The 16,184-nt window shown below is 34.3% G+C and overlaps 1 protein-coding gene and 2 pseudogenes across 1 annotated transcript; 1 reads left to right on the forward strand and 2 right to left on the reverse strand.

Moving 5' to 3' along the window:
- Positions 1–4,019: 4,019 nt before the first annotated feature.
- Positions 4,020–7,582, forward strand: LOC121784148 (sodium/calcium exchanger NCL2-like). Its single transcript, XM_042182328.1, has 4 exons — positions 4,020–4,392; positions 6,594–6,773; positions 6,853–7,037; positions 7,460–7,582. The coding sequence occupies exons 1-4, from the start codon at positions 4,020–4,022 to the stop codon at positions 7,580–7,582; spliced, it is 861 nt and encodes a 286-aa protein (XP_042038262.1).
- Positions 7,583–8,850: 1,268 nt separating this feature from the next.
- Positions 8,851–11,495, reverse strand: LOC121784149 (annotated as a pseudogene).
- A 2,077-nt stretch (positions 11,496–13,572) lies between these two features.
- On the reverse strand, positions 13,573–14,819 carry LOC121784150 (annotated as a pseudogene).
- Between the last annotated feature and the right edge of the window lie 1,365 nt (positions 14,820–16,184).

A 16,184-nucleotide genomic window follows, 5' to 3' on the forward strand; every position in this document is an offset into this window, starting at 1 on the left:
TTAATTTTTAGGAGTTTAATTATGTAATTTTTAATTTTTTAGGATTTTAATTATGTAATTTTTAATTTTTAGGATTTTAATTATGTAATTTTTAATTTTATTTGTAATTTGTAATATTTATTGTGGTTTTTAAATGAATTTTAATATTATGAAATGTTTTTGTTTAATTGAATTTTATATTAATTGTGCTCGTCCTTGCGGAAGAGCACAGTTGTGGGTATTGTGCTCTTGCCAGAGAGCAGGCATGAATAGTACCGCCCGGGCCCACAACCGTGCCGCTGGCAAGAGCACGGTTGTGGATGCTCTAATGCTCTTATGCAATATTCCGCAAGCACTGCAAATGTGCTCGGACAAAGGTGACACTCCCACTTTTTCTGCTAGCTTTAGTTTATTAATTTCTTTTTATAGAGAGCTAAAGTTTTGTGATTGTGTTTATTACACAATGTAATTAATTCAACTAGTTAGTTTTTCGTATAATAACACTTTATTCAGTACATTATCTCGGAATTCATCAACTTTAACAAAACAAGAGAGACAATTTAAAGTAACAATATTAGTCATTTTTATAAACTACTACCAAACATACCATAAATATAGGGTCATGAAAATCCGTACCTTCAAATATATCAAAGTTGTTTTTATTTTGTTTTGATGTACCTTTTGTATTCTTTTTATGGTTAATTGTCTATAAACTTATGAAGTAATTAGTCAAATTCTGATTTGTCTGACACCTTTCAAAATTTGAATTTTAAAATTTGAATGATAAAGTATGAAGTTCCAAAAATTTCTTAACTATCCCATGATATTTTGGTGGCAAATTCAATGATAAGTTGATGCACACATTTAAATTTTACTGTTATCAAGAAATAGTGGTGTAAGGGTATCCGCAACGAGTGCCTTCACGGTGCCGGTGCCGGGTTTCGTGTCTGCGGAACGAAACCGCGGAGACACGCGTTATAGCCGTCCGTGTCGTCGCCATGCCGTGCCCATATCGTGCTGTGAGTCGTAGCCGCGAGACGCGGCACGACACGTCTCGCCACGCGCCGAGGCGACGTGGCGAGCTCCCAGCGCATGCGTGACGCCCACTCGCCGGCCCGCGAGTGGGCGTCGTCACGTGCTGACGCAGTAATTCATTTTTTAAAATATATTTTTAAAAAAATATTTTTATTTATAAAAATTGATTTTTATATTTAAAAATAATTTTTACAAATAAATAAATACAAGATATTCGTAATAGTCCATATATATTTGATGGGCTTGCGAATTTACGAAACTCATTCTTGGTTGTTTCTCTTTGATAGAGATATCCTTGAATGTTTTATGTTCCACTTTCGATGTGGGACAAACTCATTCTTGATTGTTTCTCTTTTATAAAGACATCCTTGAATGTTTTATGTTCCACTTTCGATGTGGGACAAACTCTTGGTTGTTTCTCTTTTATAGAAACATCCTTGAATGTTTTATGTTCCACTTTCGATGTGGGACAAACTCACTCTTGGTTGTTTCTCTTTTATAGAGACAACCTTGAATGTTTTATATTCCACTTTCGACGTGGGACAAACTCACTCTTGGCTGTTTCTCTTTTATAGAGACATCCTTGAATGTTTTATGTTCCACTTTCGATGTAGGATTTTAATTATGTCTTTTTCTATTTTTTTAAATTATGTCATTTTTATTTTTTTAGGATTTTAATTATGTCTTTTTCTATTTTTTGAATTTAAGTTGTAATGTTATTTTAATTTTAATGAAGTGTGTTTGTTTTAATTGAATTGGGTTGGAAATAAAAATATAAAATGAAATTGAATGAATAGTAATTTAAGGAACGGTTAAGAAACGGATAAGGAACGGAGGGTTGCAGGTTCCGTTCCTTAGTTAATGAATGGAGTTAAAAAGTATAGTGGGGCCCGCAAATAGTAGTTTAAGGAACGGTTAAGGAACGATGGGGAACAGCGTAGTGGATGCTCTAAATATATATTAATCTTCTGCCATTTCCTATATTCCTATTTTTGGGAAGAGAACAAAAGGCTACTTAGAGCATCCATAATAGGGCGGATATCCCAGCGGACTAGCATTAGGACTAGCCAAAAACACCTCCTGCGACGTCACTAGGACATCCCACTGCACTGTCACATCACTAGGACATCCCACTGCCCAATAGTGGACAAGCACCAGGACTAGCACCAGGACATCCCAACAAACAAAATCACAAATTCACAAATACGGAACTAAAATTTTGACACGAATACGGGGAAATGCAAGGGCGCTTGTATCAGGTGATTTATCTCCGCGGATGTATAGGCCCGCAACTCTTCTTTAATTCGCTGGCCTACGTCATCAGCATCCCCACCACTACCACCTGCATCAGCCATTTCGGGATTTAGAAAAAAAGAAGAGAAACTTGTTAATACAAGTAGTGCAAATGAAAATGAAGTGCAACGAGCCGTATATATAGAGTTTTGAAAAAAAAATCAAAAAAATCGCTAGTTCGTCCGCTCATCCGTCGGGAGCCCACAATAGCGAACTAGGGGACGGACTAGCGCGTTATCCGACGGACAAGAGGTTGTCCGTCGGGCTCGTCCGTCACTCGCTAGCCTGTCGCAGTAGTGGACTAGCGCGACGGACGAACGGCTCGCTGGTCGCCAATCCGCGCGCCAGTCCACTATTGCGGATGTATTATGTTTTGCATGTTAGATATATGTTACTACATTAGTCTGATATTGAAGGATTCGATTCGTTTTCACCAATGCAAATTTTATGATATTGTTTGAATTTGTGAAGAAAGTAGGTGAAAAATTTTAATAGAAGGATATTTTGTATCTCTAAACTTTGAGGGGCTTATGGAGATATTGAATCCTACGAAGTTCCCAAATAAGTTTATTTTTCTTTTTTCTAAGCTTAAATATTTACTCCTTCCGTCCCTTATTATGTATTATTTCAGTTTTTAATTTTGTCATCCCTTATTAATTATCCAATTCATTTTTAATATTTTTGGCAGTGATTCATATATTCTACTAACTCATTTTAATTATATTTTATTATAATATTAATATTTTCTCTTTCCCACAAAAATATGGACATTTCTATCAAACTTATACCACCATTAAATTACTAATAATAATTTAGGTCTCACTATCCACTAACACTACTTTAACTAATCATTTTCCTCCTCTATCTTATTTTACCAATTTCATCTTAATTCTCATGTCATATTATATGTCATATTTTTATGGGACGGAGGAAATATATAATAATAGCTTTTACACTCCAGTATCACACAAATATAAAATATAATTAATAGAACCATATAAAATATAAAATATAAAACATAATTAATAGAACCATATATTGTATACATAGGAGTAGGATATTTTGTATCTCTAAACTTTGAGGGCTTATGACATACTGTATCCTACGAAGTTCCCAAATAAGTTTATTTTCTTTTTCTAAGCTTAATTATTACTCCTTCCGTGATAACGTCTCTTTATCATGTATTTCAGTTTTTAATTTTGTTCGTACCTTATTAATTATCCAATTCATTTTAATACTTTTGGAAGTGAAATATTAACTCATTTTAATTGTATTTTATTATATATTATTATATAATACTCTTTCCGTCACATTTAAGATGACACATTTTTTTTTAGTTTGTCTCAAATAAGATGACATATTTCTATATTTGAAACTTTCTCTCCAATTAATATACTCAACGATTTTTTCTCACTTCTATTAAAATATTCATTTTTCTTTTGCTCCCTATTTTAATATTTACACCTACTTTTTCTCTCAACGGTTAAACGCATTAACCAATAGCTCTTAAAATTCCGTGTTGACTAAGAAATTGTACAGAGGGAGAGGGAGTAATATAAAATAACAACTAAAATCAACTCACACGCATAAACAACACACATAAAAGCCCCACGGCCCACACATGCAGCTCCATCCAAACCCCCCAAATCCCAAATCCATACATCAAAACCTAATTTTCACATCAATTTTCCCTCCAAAACCCAACCGCTACGATGACACGATTTGTCGTCGTTTCGTCTCTGCTCCTCCTCGCAATCAGCCACCTAGCCCACAGCCGCTCGATCGCCGATGACCGGAGCTCCGTCTCCGACATCGACGTCGACGGCGACGGCGGCAAGTTTCTGCAGTGGGCGCCTCTTTCGGCCGCCACGGTGACGTGCGAGCCGGTGTACGGATTCCTGCCATGCTCCACCAATGGTTGGGGATTGCTGTTCATGATCGTCGTGTACAATATTTTGCTGTCGATCGGAGGGAGCTACGTCGCCGCTGGGTCGAACCTGTGGCTGCAGATCATCGGGCCGGGCGTCGTCGGCGGCAGCGTGTTTCAGTTCCTCGGCACGATTCCGCAGCTCGTTATGATGCTTTGTAAGTACATATTTTCATGCTTTATTTAATTTCATAGAGTTTGACTTACTTAATTCTGAAATGAAATTCGATAATTGGTCTAGCTAGGTATAACGTGTTAATTAATTACTGAGTGGGTTTTACTATTTACATTTGAATCGAAATTCAAAATTATATTTTGACTTATCAAACCCTAGTCATATTTGAAAAATCGTCTATATATTCATATAAGTATAACAGTGGGAATGAATAAAGGTTTTAGGTCGTTTTGCTTTTGCATAAGGTTGTGGAAGTAATAAAATTGTTAAGATTCAAATTAGACTAATGTCCAAAATTGATCTCGTACATTGCAAAAACTATTTGCTTATACATATTAAATGTGTTACTTTCTGGTCATATACTGCTCCCTTCATTCCATAGTAATAGAATCATTTTGCCATTTTAGTACGTTCCATAGTAATGAAGTCATTTCCATTTTTAGTAAAAGTCAACACATTTCTTTCCACTTACTTTTCCCTCTCTCATACTTTATTATGTTTTTATTTAATACATTACACACTTTTTTCTTAATCTGCGTGCCGGAAAGAAATGCTTTCACTACTATGGAACGGAGGGAATATATATTTTGGTCTGTTAATTTAACTCATTAATCAGGTTAAAATGTGATTGACCGTTAAATATTGATCAAAACATATTGTTTAAGGAAAAAAACTAACACATTGAATGTATAGGATCAAAAAGTTTTTTTAGACAAATATACCATACCAATTTAGGACTTTAGTCTTCAAATTATGTTTAAGTCACGAAATTCCCACCACCGGAGTTCTTTTTATAAACATTATGTATATTGTTTTAGTTTCTCTATAAAAAAAATACTAGTGTAATACTTAGTCACTTTTGGGGTTCAAATTATTTTGAAGACTTGATTTGTTGCATCAAAGACCGGATTATAATCACACGATTAGTTATCATACCTTAATAATTAATATTATTTGAGATCCCATTAAATGATAGGTGTGGCTAATCATGTTTTTAAGTAGCTTGCTCATGTTTAAAAATAAAAGAATTATAGTATATTCTCTTTGATACTTGCTGAATATACCAATTGATAATCCCTAGCAATATTCTCACCATGTTTTGTGCAACTAAAAGTCGTCGTTGAAATATCACGAAACGTGATATTACAACTGTAAATAAAGTTTTGTCTTTATTTATGCGTGGGAGTGGGATACAGATAAAAAGCCAAGATACAACAATATTTTGATGAAGCAAATAATAATATTTTAACAAATTCTTAGGAAGCAACGATGCAGTATGGAATAAAATAATCACTAGATTATCCCAGTAAATAACTGTTCATATCTTTAGAATTATTTTTTTTCGTGTGACACAACTTGTTGAATAAGATTAAGGAAAGGAAACAATAAAAAATGATTGCATGCACATGGATCAATATCTGTTAATCGCCACATGAGAGAATAGTTCGATGTAATAATAAACAAATATAGATGTCCTATTTCATTATATTAGTCGTGCGGGTAGGTGTCGATAAAACAAAGACTTAAATATGGAAAAATTCTATGTTTATTAATATCAAGTTACTGTTTTCATAGTTATCAAGTTACTATTTTCATAGTGGGTCGATAAATATAAAGTAACGCTACCCAGTCAACTTTTTTGTTTTTTAATTTTTGTAATTGAAGTTTTTTAATGGTCGAACTGTATTGTATTCTACCGCATTGAATTAGATATGGAGAAAATTAAATGTTCCATGACCGAGCCGAGTTTTAAAAAATTGTTTTACTTTATAAAGTAAAGTAGATTAAAAAAATTAGTAAAATATGAATTCTACTTTTATATACTATTAACTTTTAAAATAAAATGTGATTGGAATGAGTTAATGGAATATATGGATCACATACTAAATATAGTTAAAGTGAAATGAAATATTTATTGACGGACGGAAAAAAGAAAAAAGAAAAAATGAGACATTTAATGGCGAATGGAGAGAGTATAAAATATAAAATCAGGCTAACAGATTTTTTGGCTTCAAAATCATGTACATAATTTCACCCAAACCCAAACCAATAGAAGAATTGAGAAAATTATCAAAGTTGTGATATAATTAACTATATTCAGAAGTTGCGTTATCAACCACATTTATTCGTACGTACAAAATCATCTGCTTGCTTTCTTATAAAATCCTGTGTGTTTTAATCAAGTACCAATACTTACGAGTACCACAGAAGAGGCTCAAGCACGGGTGACATCAGGAATGGGGATGGTGCTTGGAGGAGTAGCTATCCTTCTCACATTGATATGGGGCCTTACCGTCGTGCTCGGAAGTTCCGATCCGGCTGACGATGCTGGAATCGATACTTCCGAACCTGAAACTGCCACAGGTGCTGGAAATTTCCCTCTCTCCTGAACACTAAAAAATCACTGTTTCGATCTAACATGTGGCCGTTGGTTCTCATGTAGCCGGCTCTAGTATCACTACAGACGTTGAAACGAGCTGGACGGCCAGGCTGGTGTTGGTAGCTTCGGTGCCATATCTTATCCTTGAGCTTCAAAATGCTATCACCTCGTCGTCGGTGAAAAAAGTCTTCATTCTTATCGCTCTCATTATCACGGTTGCTTTGCTCTTTGGTTACATTTTGTTTCAGGTATATATAAACAAGATCTCCCTCCAACAGCATGATGATATGTTCAAGCTCAAAATATATGCATATGTTATATTCACACACACACACACACATATACCTCAAGAATACCAGGATTTTGAATGTAGATAAGCCAAATCTAGTGTTTTGAGATATCAAATCAATGAAAAATATCTCAGGTGCAGCCTAAAACACCCTGCATTCACCCTAATTATGGTTTAATTCAATCTAAACGGATATTCTTTCGTTCCCCATTCATCCGTTAAGTGATTGGGGCGTTTCTAATCATTTCTAAAGCGGGGACGAGGGTCCTAAAGAGGTTACGAGCCACAGATTAATCTCATACTTAGCAATGCAACACCAAACAATGTTATGTTATTATGTTCTTTCACAACATTCTTGCCCTTTTTTGTATATTCGTGCAGTCGTTCCAGCCGTGGATACAAAACAGACATTTCGAGTTTATGGTGGACAAATATGCAAAGGATAAGCTACTGACACTTTTAACAACAAATGGCAAGCCCAGTATTGTGAAGATACAAAGGTAAGTTTATGCATATATTGCATAAATTTTTGTCGTTTATTGGTCGCGACAGTTCACTAATCCACACATATACTAAACAGGTTGTTCAACAAAATTGGTAAGGACAACACTACATTAGTAACACCAGCAGAAATCAGAGTCTTGGTCTTAGGAGTAAAGATGGACGACGACGACATCAGCACAAACCTTGTTTTGGACGAAATCGAAACATATTTGACACCACCGGTGATGGAGAGTATCAGCCAGGAAGAGTTCGTAACGGGCATGACCAAATTGGCTCTAACCCTTTAGATCAGACTCCATCACAGATAGCAACATCGGGACAGGTATCCGGATCATCAGAAAGCATGTCAAGGTATCGAAATCTATAGATATATATTCATGCAATTATATGAATTCAAAATTTGCAGATAACCAGTCCGGAGCAGGAAGCGCTGTTAGGTAGAATCACGAGCACGAGCCGAGCAGCCAGCACTTCTTGGTCAATTTACATCAGAGCAACTTTATCCTTGGCATTTGAATAGCAATCGCGTGCACCCTTTCACAGCCATTGACGAAGTCAATCACGGAGTTCGCCACAGCAGCGAACGTGTCATCCTTCTGGGTTTCGTATTTGTTCTTCCTCTCGCTCTCACAACATAACACTATCCTCCAAACAATTACTTCGCCTCACAGAAGTCGCAGAAGACCAACTCGTTGATGCTGTCTTCGGTACATATATACATTCTTCTTATATTATGCAGCTTTAACTCTAGACGACTGAGATCTCTCTTTTCTTTGAACAGCTATATTCTGGTGTGTTCATGGGCAATATTATCGGTTTGCTTCCATTCCTCGTGCCGGATACTTCCGCGACTTGTCATCAGATGTCACGGCAGAGCTTCACCTGGTTCTGTTGATATGCCTCGTCATGGCGGATTCACTAGCTTCAACACCACGTTTCCACGCTGGACGGCTATGTAGCACTAATTCTATACCCGATTTCTCTAGGACTGTCTACGTTATCACCTCTATTCAGTCTTAAATTCCCAATATGTTATCAAATATCACTCTATAGCAATTCATTTGGTGTGAATTTTCAAGAAAGTGTAAGCAATCATCTCTGTAATTTCTTTTGTTTAATAGTACACTATAATCTAAATATTCACTAGTAAGCACCTATTCCAAGCATTTTGTGGAGAAGACACTAAATCCTTTCATATATTCCAATAATCCAATAAATGAAAGAAAATTGAAGTTAACAGAAGTCTTCAATATAGGATATTTATCCTTTCAGAGCTGGATAGTCTAGAAATCATAGAATCACAAACGATACAAGATATACATGATATATAGACACGTACACCATTACCTTCATCGGTTCATAACTCCAGAATGGAGGCCGGCGCTCTTCAAAAGACGGTGCCGTTGGTAAACAACAGATGCAACCTTGATCAAAATTCCAGCAGTCAGAGCCCATATTACATACATCTCATTATCGATTTGATGATCAAAAATGACGCAAATATTTTGACCCTTCCAGTCTTGCTCCTCTTGTCTCCGATTCTCATCCTGCAGCGTGCCATCAAGCACTTCAATTGCTTAAATTCACAGTTCAAACATGAGTCATGACTGAAAAACAAAACCGAGAGCACAAAATGAGCCAACCTTGAGAAACATTTCCAGCGAGCATCGAATACAGACTCCACTTCAGCTGCATTGAGGGTAGGTTCGAAGGCCGTCTTATCCCACATCACCCCTATCACTGGAACTACAGCAATATTTATCTGAAAAACTCAAGACCTGATCTTTAGTTCTGAGAATACTACAGATTTTGAATAAAGTATACACACTAAGTCTATTTTTAAAATATAGACCAAACAATATAGAGTTTGCATTTTATCACTATCCTTTGATATAATAAAATGCAAACTCTATATTTGTAAAAAATCCAAACTATGGTCTGGACCGATAGATTTCAAGATTTGATATCAACAGAGGCAAATAACGTCAACAGAAAATGTCAACAAAATGTCAACATTGTCAACCGATTGACATTGTATTGACATTTTTTGTCATCTGTTGACCTCAAATGTTGAAATCTAACGATCTAGATCATAGTCTGGATCTCAAATGTTGAAATCTAACTATCCAGCTCACAGTTTGGAGATTGTACATATATAGAGTTGCATTTTATCACTAACTATATATATACATTAACATTGAGAAAAATAAAAAATTACCTAGTGTGAAAAGTTCAAGAACCGTACAATTTCCACCATAGAAGGATCCAATCCAATTTCCTCATGAGCCTCCCTCAACGCCGTAGCAACATCATCACTGTCATGTTCATCCCTTTCCCTCCGGGCAAAGCAACTTCACCTAACAAAAGGATTTCCCCAAAATTATCATTATTAAAAAATATCATATCTACCAAATTAGTAAAATCTCCAATCTACAAAAAAATGCAGCGTTTTACCGGGAATGGGATGATAATTTTGAAGATCTCCTAGTGAGAATCACGCGAAGATAACCGTTTTCATCTTAAAACAAACAAATCAAAACTGCAGCTCTATTTGCGCTCGATGGGTCCAGGTGCAAATTTGAGATTCATGAGCTCTTGAAATTACCGAGAGTGACGTTGGCATCAGGATTTTGATTGCGATTTTCGTGGCGGATGCGTTTAGCTAATTCGAGAAGCTTTTCTGATCTTCCCGAACCGTCAAGCGGCATCGTAGGAGTCGGTTTGGAAAACGAGAACGGAGATCTAGCTCCACCTCCAAAACACCGATCTATTTTCTACTCCACGCTTACAACCAAATAAAATAACCCCACCTTCACTTATTAAAATTGCTCGGATTTATAAAATTATTTTATTTTGTAATGAGCGTGGAACAGGAAATGAATTGGTTTTTGAAGTGTGATACTGTAATTTAATTACAATTAATATAAAGATTAAGATGACACATTTTTTAATAATTGTTAGATTAATGTGTTTAATTTTGAGAAAAAATTGTAGGTATAAGTATTAAACAAAGAGAGAGCTTAATCTTTAATTGGAAAAAGAAAAAATGGTTGAAGGTATTAATTGGATTAAGAAAATTTATAAAAATAAAAATGTGACTATGGAATAAATTAAAAAGAAAAGTATGGCATCATTACGAGGAAAGGAGTATTTTGTTACTGCTCAACTTCAGGGCTCTATTGGCTAGACTTTGCTTGAAATATCAGAAAAATGCATATCGTTTTGAGGATACTCTTTAATATCACAACTAACGAGGAATAAAAATTATAATAAAAATAAATAAATCAATTATACTTCCTCCGTCCTTTAAATTGTCACAGTTTGACCAGACACGATTTAAGAAATATAATGGAAAGTGGGTGAAAAAGTTGGTAGGATATGAGTCATACTTTTAAAAGTATTAGTTTTAATAAATGTGAATGAGAATAAGTTAGTGAAGGTAGGGTCCACTATCAAATGTGGTAAAAAGTGAAATGTGACAAATTTTGTAGGACGGACGAAAATAGAAAAATGTGTCAAAATTTCAAGGATGGAGAGAGTATAAGTCTTTCAGAGGAAACCTTATTTTCAGATTACCGTGTTATCCTGAAATACAAAACGACTCACTTCTAGCCAAGGTGGAGCCAGGGTTTGATGAGAGGAGGGCAAAAATATTTTATAAACAAATTTTATTGTAAAGAGTATTTTAAATAAATTTTAAATAAATTTTTAAATTTAAAGAAAAATGCCATGGATATAGATTTTGAAGGTGGGGCAAATGCCCCAGCAATTCACTTCATGCAGATCCGCCCATGCTTCTAGTATGTAGAAGCACACTAAACAAGATTCTAATAATTGCTAGTCGTAAAGCCAGAGACCTTGGTCGGCGAGAGGCCACAAGTCGAGCCATGCAAGTGGCCACAAGTCGAGCCATCAATTGCAATAAATTTTATTTACTTTGATGAGAGTTTTGTCTTTTGAGTTTGAACTCTTAATTTTTTTTTAATTTGGAAACTCTTTTCACCTAATAAGGCAAGATTCATTGTCCATTAATAATAATCCCTCCATTTTTTAAAAATAATAACTATTTCAATTTGGGTCGTTCCTTAAAATAGAAACTTGACCCAATAATCCACTAACTCTACTTTCACGATTTTTTCTCTTCATCTCTATTACTTTACTCATTTTTCTTTTCCTCTCTCTTACTTTACCAATTTTTCTCACATACTTTACCAATTGTGCATTAAAACTCGTTCATTTCAAATGTTTCTATTTTTTTAATACGAAGGAAGTACTTAATTACTTTTTCTTTCTACTTTTCTTTTACTTACCAATTATGCATTAAAATCATGTTCAACACAAAATGCATATTCTTGTGGAAGAAGTATTAGATTTCATTTTCATTTTTTTTCTTAAATTATTTTAAGAAAATGTTGTAGATTGGCTCAAAACATATTTGTGGGTAGTTAGTTGGTGTAGCTGCTCCTCCAACAAATAATCAATTATCTAACTGTGTCAGTTGGGAGTATATATATAATCCTCCGTCTAATTATAAATGAAATATTTTTCTTTTTGAATTGACCCATTAAAAATGAAACGTTTTCTAAAATAGAAATAACATCATCTTTACTTTTTCAACTCTCTTACTACATTCTCTCCTCAATAAAATAAAACAACACTCTAAAATTTCATGCCAAAAATTAAATGTTTCATTTCTATTGAGACAATAAAATATATATATACACTCCATACATCCCAAACTAGTAGCTATAATACATTTTATTTCATATTGGATTATCACAACTACCTCTTTCATTTCTTTTTCAAATTCACTCTTCTTATTTTACTTTTAAACATTGATTTCTTAAATCACATGCCAATTATTTTCTACTATATATTTGATTTATTCCTTTAGCAATATTTTCTTGTGAAATATATTTCCTAGTGTGACCATAATTAGGGCTCTTTATTTTATTTATAAATAGAGTGCTCCCTCGTTGTATAAATCGTCGTCAAAATTATATAGTGAAATTTCTGGTTTGACATCACCCACATTAAATATACTTGTATCGAATTGGATATTATGTTCGATCTCTTTTATATCTGTGATTACGACATTATATTAAGACCGTTCCAATATTTAAAACAAGAATCGAAACTTTAACTTTTGGAAGGATGGTACCCTCAAAAGACGAATAATACATGTACATGTAATATTTCCAAAATCTAAAGCATACTGAAATTACCACCCCTTTCCCAAAAAAGAATCACTTTATGAATGATCGATCTCTCTCTCAAAATAAAGTAATGTATGTGGAAGCAAACATTTGTACTTGTGAAGAGATGATTAAATGAGAAAGAGCAGATGTGCAGGAAAGTGAAATATGTGAATTCCCACCAAAAAGTCCCCACATTTTTCTTCTTCTTATTATATGCTTCCCACTCATCTTCACACATTGTCTCCTAACAAACATCATTTACCTCAATGTACTATGTAGTTCATCTCTCTCTCTCTCAACATGCACTCATCATTTAAACAAGTAAATCTCACATTTTAATGTTCTTTTCCTATTGTTGGAATCGTGCTTGGTCAAACGACTTTGACTAATAACAAGTATTACAAGACATTTAATTTTATGAAATTAAATGCAATAGCGTCGATCTAAGTTCCGAGTAGATGCCCGTAGCATATTCATTTTCTCAAATCCGATTCCCGTGAGTGAGAAATAATATATAAAGTAAGTCACAATAAAGCTAGAAATGAGTTATTAGAAAAAACTAAGGGATTAATTAACTAAGTGTTAATTATCCCACATCGGGATGAAATAAACTTCTTAGATGAAGTATTCAACTATAGAGCCGACTCTGCCTTATCGAATCGTGGCCCCCTTTATCCGGTGCACGTGCTCCATCGCAGTCCCTTTTAGTGCACACACAGCCACATATACTATATTTATCCACAAGGACACAAATAATGCTAAGAATTTATAAAATTATGTAAATAATGAACTTTACCTAGAATGAGAGGGAGAAATCCCTTGAAAGAAGACCTTAGTCTGGGAAGGGTTGACATTTTGGTTGACCCAATGGGCCACGTGGTGAGGGCATGAGAGAAGGCTCGAAGGCGGTCCATGTCCTTGGCTATGGTGGAACCATATTGAATGAAGTCCCAACCTTGTGCTTTGGCCAGTGTGGAGCACCAATGCCATGTGTTGAATATAAGCATGTCCATTCCTAGCCATGCTTTGCCTTCTTCTCAATGGAGTCTAGTTTTAAGACAAAACCTTTGGCTTCTTTCACTAGGTCCACCAAATAATGGGTTGTATGGAGGTATATTGTCACTCCAAACTCCTGCATTTTCAAAAGTTAAAGCAAAACATTATTTATTATGTTGCATTTCCTCTCTACCATCTTATCTTGCATTTTAGGTACAAAGTGTTGCTCGGTTCTCGAATCAACGTCAAGTTTGTCAATGCCAGCAAGTTTGGGATTCTTTTACTTATAGGGGTAGATCGTTTCATCTTTTAACACAACACACCAGTCCGTGAGTACTAGCCTATTTTTGTTATTTTTAACCGTTGAGTTATAATAACAAGGATTCGCACAATTTATTTTGTCACGTTAATAGCGCAATTTGAGATCGTTTAGACTCGATTTTCATTAGGACTGTAGGGTTTGCGGAATAAACTAACCTCAAATGTAACATGAGAAATTGGGGTTTGTCTAACGAAGGTGGTCTTAGCATTCAGGTGTGCAGAATGTAGCATGCACACTAACGAGTTCCATTGATTTAGACTCAACGAGTCGCCCACAAACATTATCTTCTTCCCTTTCCATCTCCTCAGAAAATCAACACCATCAAATCTGTAGCCAAATACATAAAATTAATTTAAGAAAAGTTCAGACAGAGTGAGTTATATCGTTCGACACTGTCTTTAAAATTTATGTTTATTTACCATTAAAAAGAATGAACTTACCTAGGCAAGTTGCAAGAGCTTGGTTTCCATGAGTAATTGATGTAATCTTTGTCTGGGCGGCCATGTTTGAGGCAATCAAATTGAGAATCAATGAAGGGACAAGTCGAAGAATCGTAGAGATGAGGTGAAGAAGAATCATGCACCCATGCACCACTAAACAAGTTGCATCCACTTGCTAACTCTCCAAAATAATTACTTGTGTTTGCAAATAATTCTGATTTTGCATATATGAGATATAACATGAAAATTGCTAACAAAGAATGACACTTGAATCCGGCCATCTTAGCTTTGCATACTAAAATCTTGAAAATGTAGCACTCTTTATATACTCATATTCCCCATGATATTAATTATTGATGCATTATGCACGAATGGAGAATCGGAGATGAAAATTTATAGAATTTCAAATAGTATATGACTCTTATATCTGGATATTTAATTTAATTTGTTGCATGAGTATTGAATTTGAAATTATGAAGCCGTTATATTTTTCTTTTCAAATAATTAAGAGTTGTTTAATTGTTAGATGAGAAGGCGAATGGGGTACGCAATTTAACTAACTTAAAATTGTCTTAATTGAGTTATAGTACTAGTATTATGTGTATAGTATATTTTGAGAGGACAAATAAATTTAATATATTAATATATAATTTTACACTATATTGAAAAATAAAGATCGATCGATAGTTAAAAAATGATAAAATTAATGTAGTTTATACTAAGTTTGCGCGTACTCAATTATTAAATGCCTACACTCCTAAAAGAGGGATATGCGCAGTCAGTGGCGAAGCCATGATTTGCCGATGGTGGCCCAAGTCATTGTTAACAATTGTGGAGTTAGATGATGTTGATTTTGAGGGGTTATCAAAAAATAAAAATATAAAAAGGAAGTTTTAGTTAATGCAAACCATTGGTTAAAATAGTAATTATGGCTAACGATCCCGAAAAATATATTGAACTAATTAATAAAGTCACTTGATTTTTTTGCCTTTTACATTTTGAATCACATGCATAAAATTTGTTATGATATTGAGATCCTCGATGGTAGACTACGAAATTTAATTCAATATTCTTATCATTTTTTGAAATTTTGATTGATCAATATTTCAAATTTATAGAATCTGATATCTATACATATAAATGGAAATCTAAATTTTATTGAGTATTTAAATTATACAATATGATATTCAATTGAAAGACATAAGCATAGGCAAAATGATATATTTTGTTAAATGTAGTTTGTTCAAACTAAAAATCCGACTCATCCAAGCCCCTTGGCCTAGCGGTAAAGGGTGCTGGATACCGCGTCCATCCTGGAGGTCTCGAGTTTGAACCCTGGGTGGCGTAATTTGTCTTTCCTCCTTGTTATAGGAGTTGATTTGTAATTTAAGTTAATTTTTTTTTAAAAAAAAAAAAAAACTAAAAATCCGACTCAACTAACTGTAATCATACACTAAATATAATTTTTTATGTAAAATATTATTCACTTTTGAGTTTTTCTATGGAACAACAATAAAGATGGGTGTATACCACAACTACTGTAAAAAATTTGTGTGACATATACTCCAAAATAGTGTAAAATTTGAGCTTGGTATTAATATGAGTAAAATTACTTTTTGGTGTGACATATATTATTTTTTTGGTTC

Source organism: Salvia splendens, chromosome 21 (genome assembly GCF_004379255.2).
Source record: "Salvia splendens isolate huo1 chromosome 21, SspV2, whole genome shotgun sequence".
NCBI classification, from domain to species: domain Eukaryota; kingdom Viridiplantae; phylum Streptophyta; class Magnoliopsida; order Lamiales; family Lamiaceae; genus Salvia; species Salvia splendens.

Coding starts and splice junctions, on each gene's coding strand:
- LOC121784148 (XM_042182328.1), top strand. CDS start 4,020: ATGACACGATTTGTCGTCGTTTCGTCTCTGCTCCTCCTCGCAATCAGC. Junction 6,774..6,852: donor CGAACCTGAAACTGCCACAG/GTGCTGGAAATT, acceptor GTTCTCATGTAG/CCGGCTCTAGTATCACTACA. Junction 7,038..7,459: donor TTGGTTACATTTTGTTTCAG/GTATATATAAAC, acceptor ATATTCGTGCAG/TCGTTCCAGCCGTGGATACA.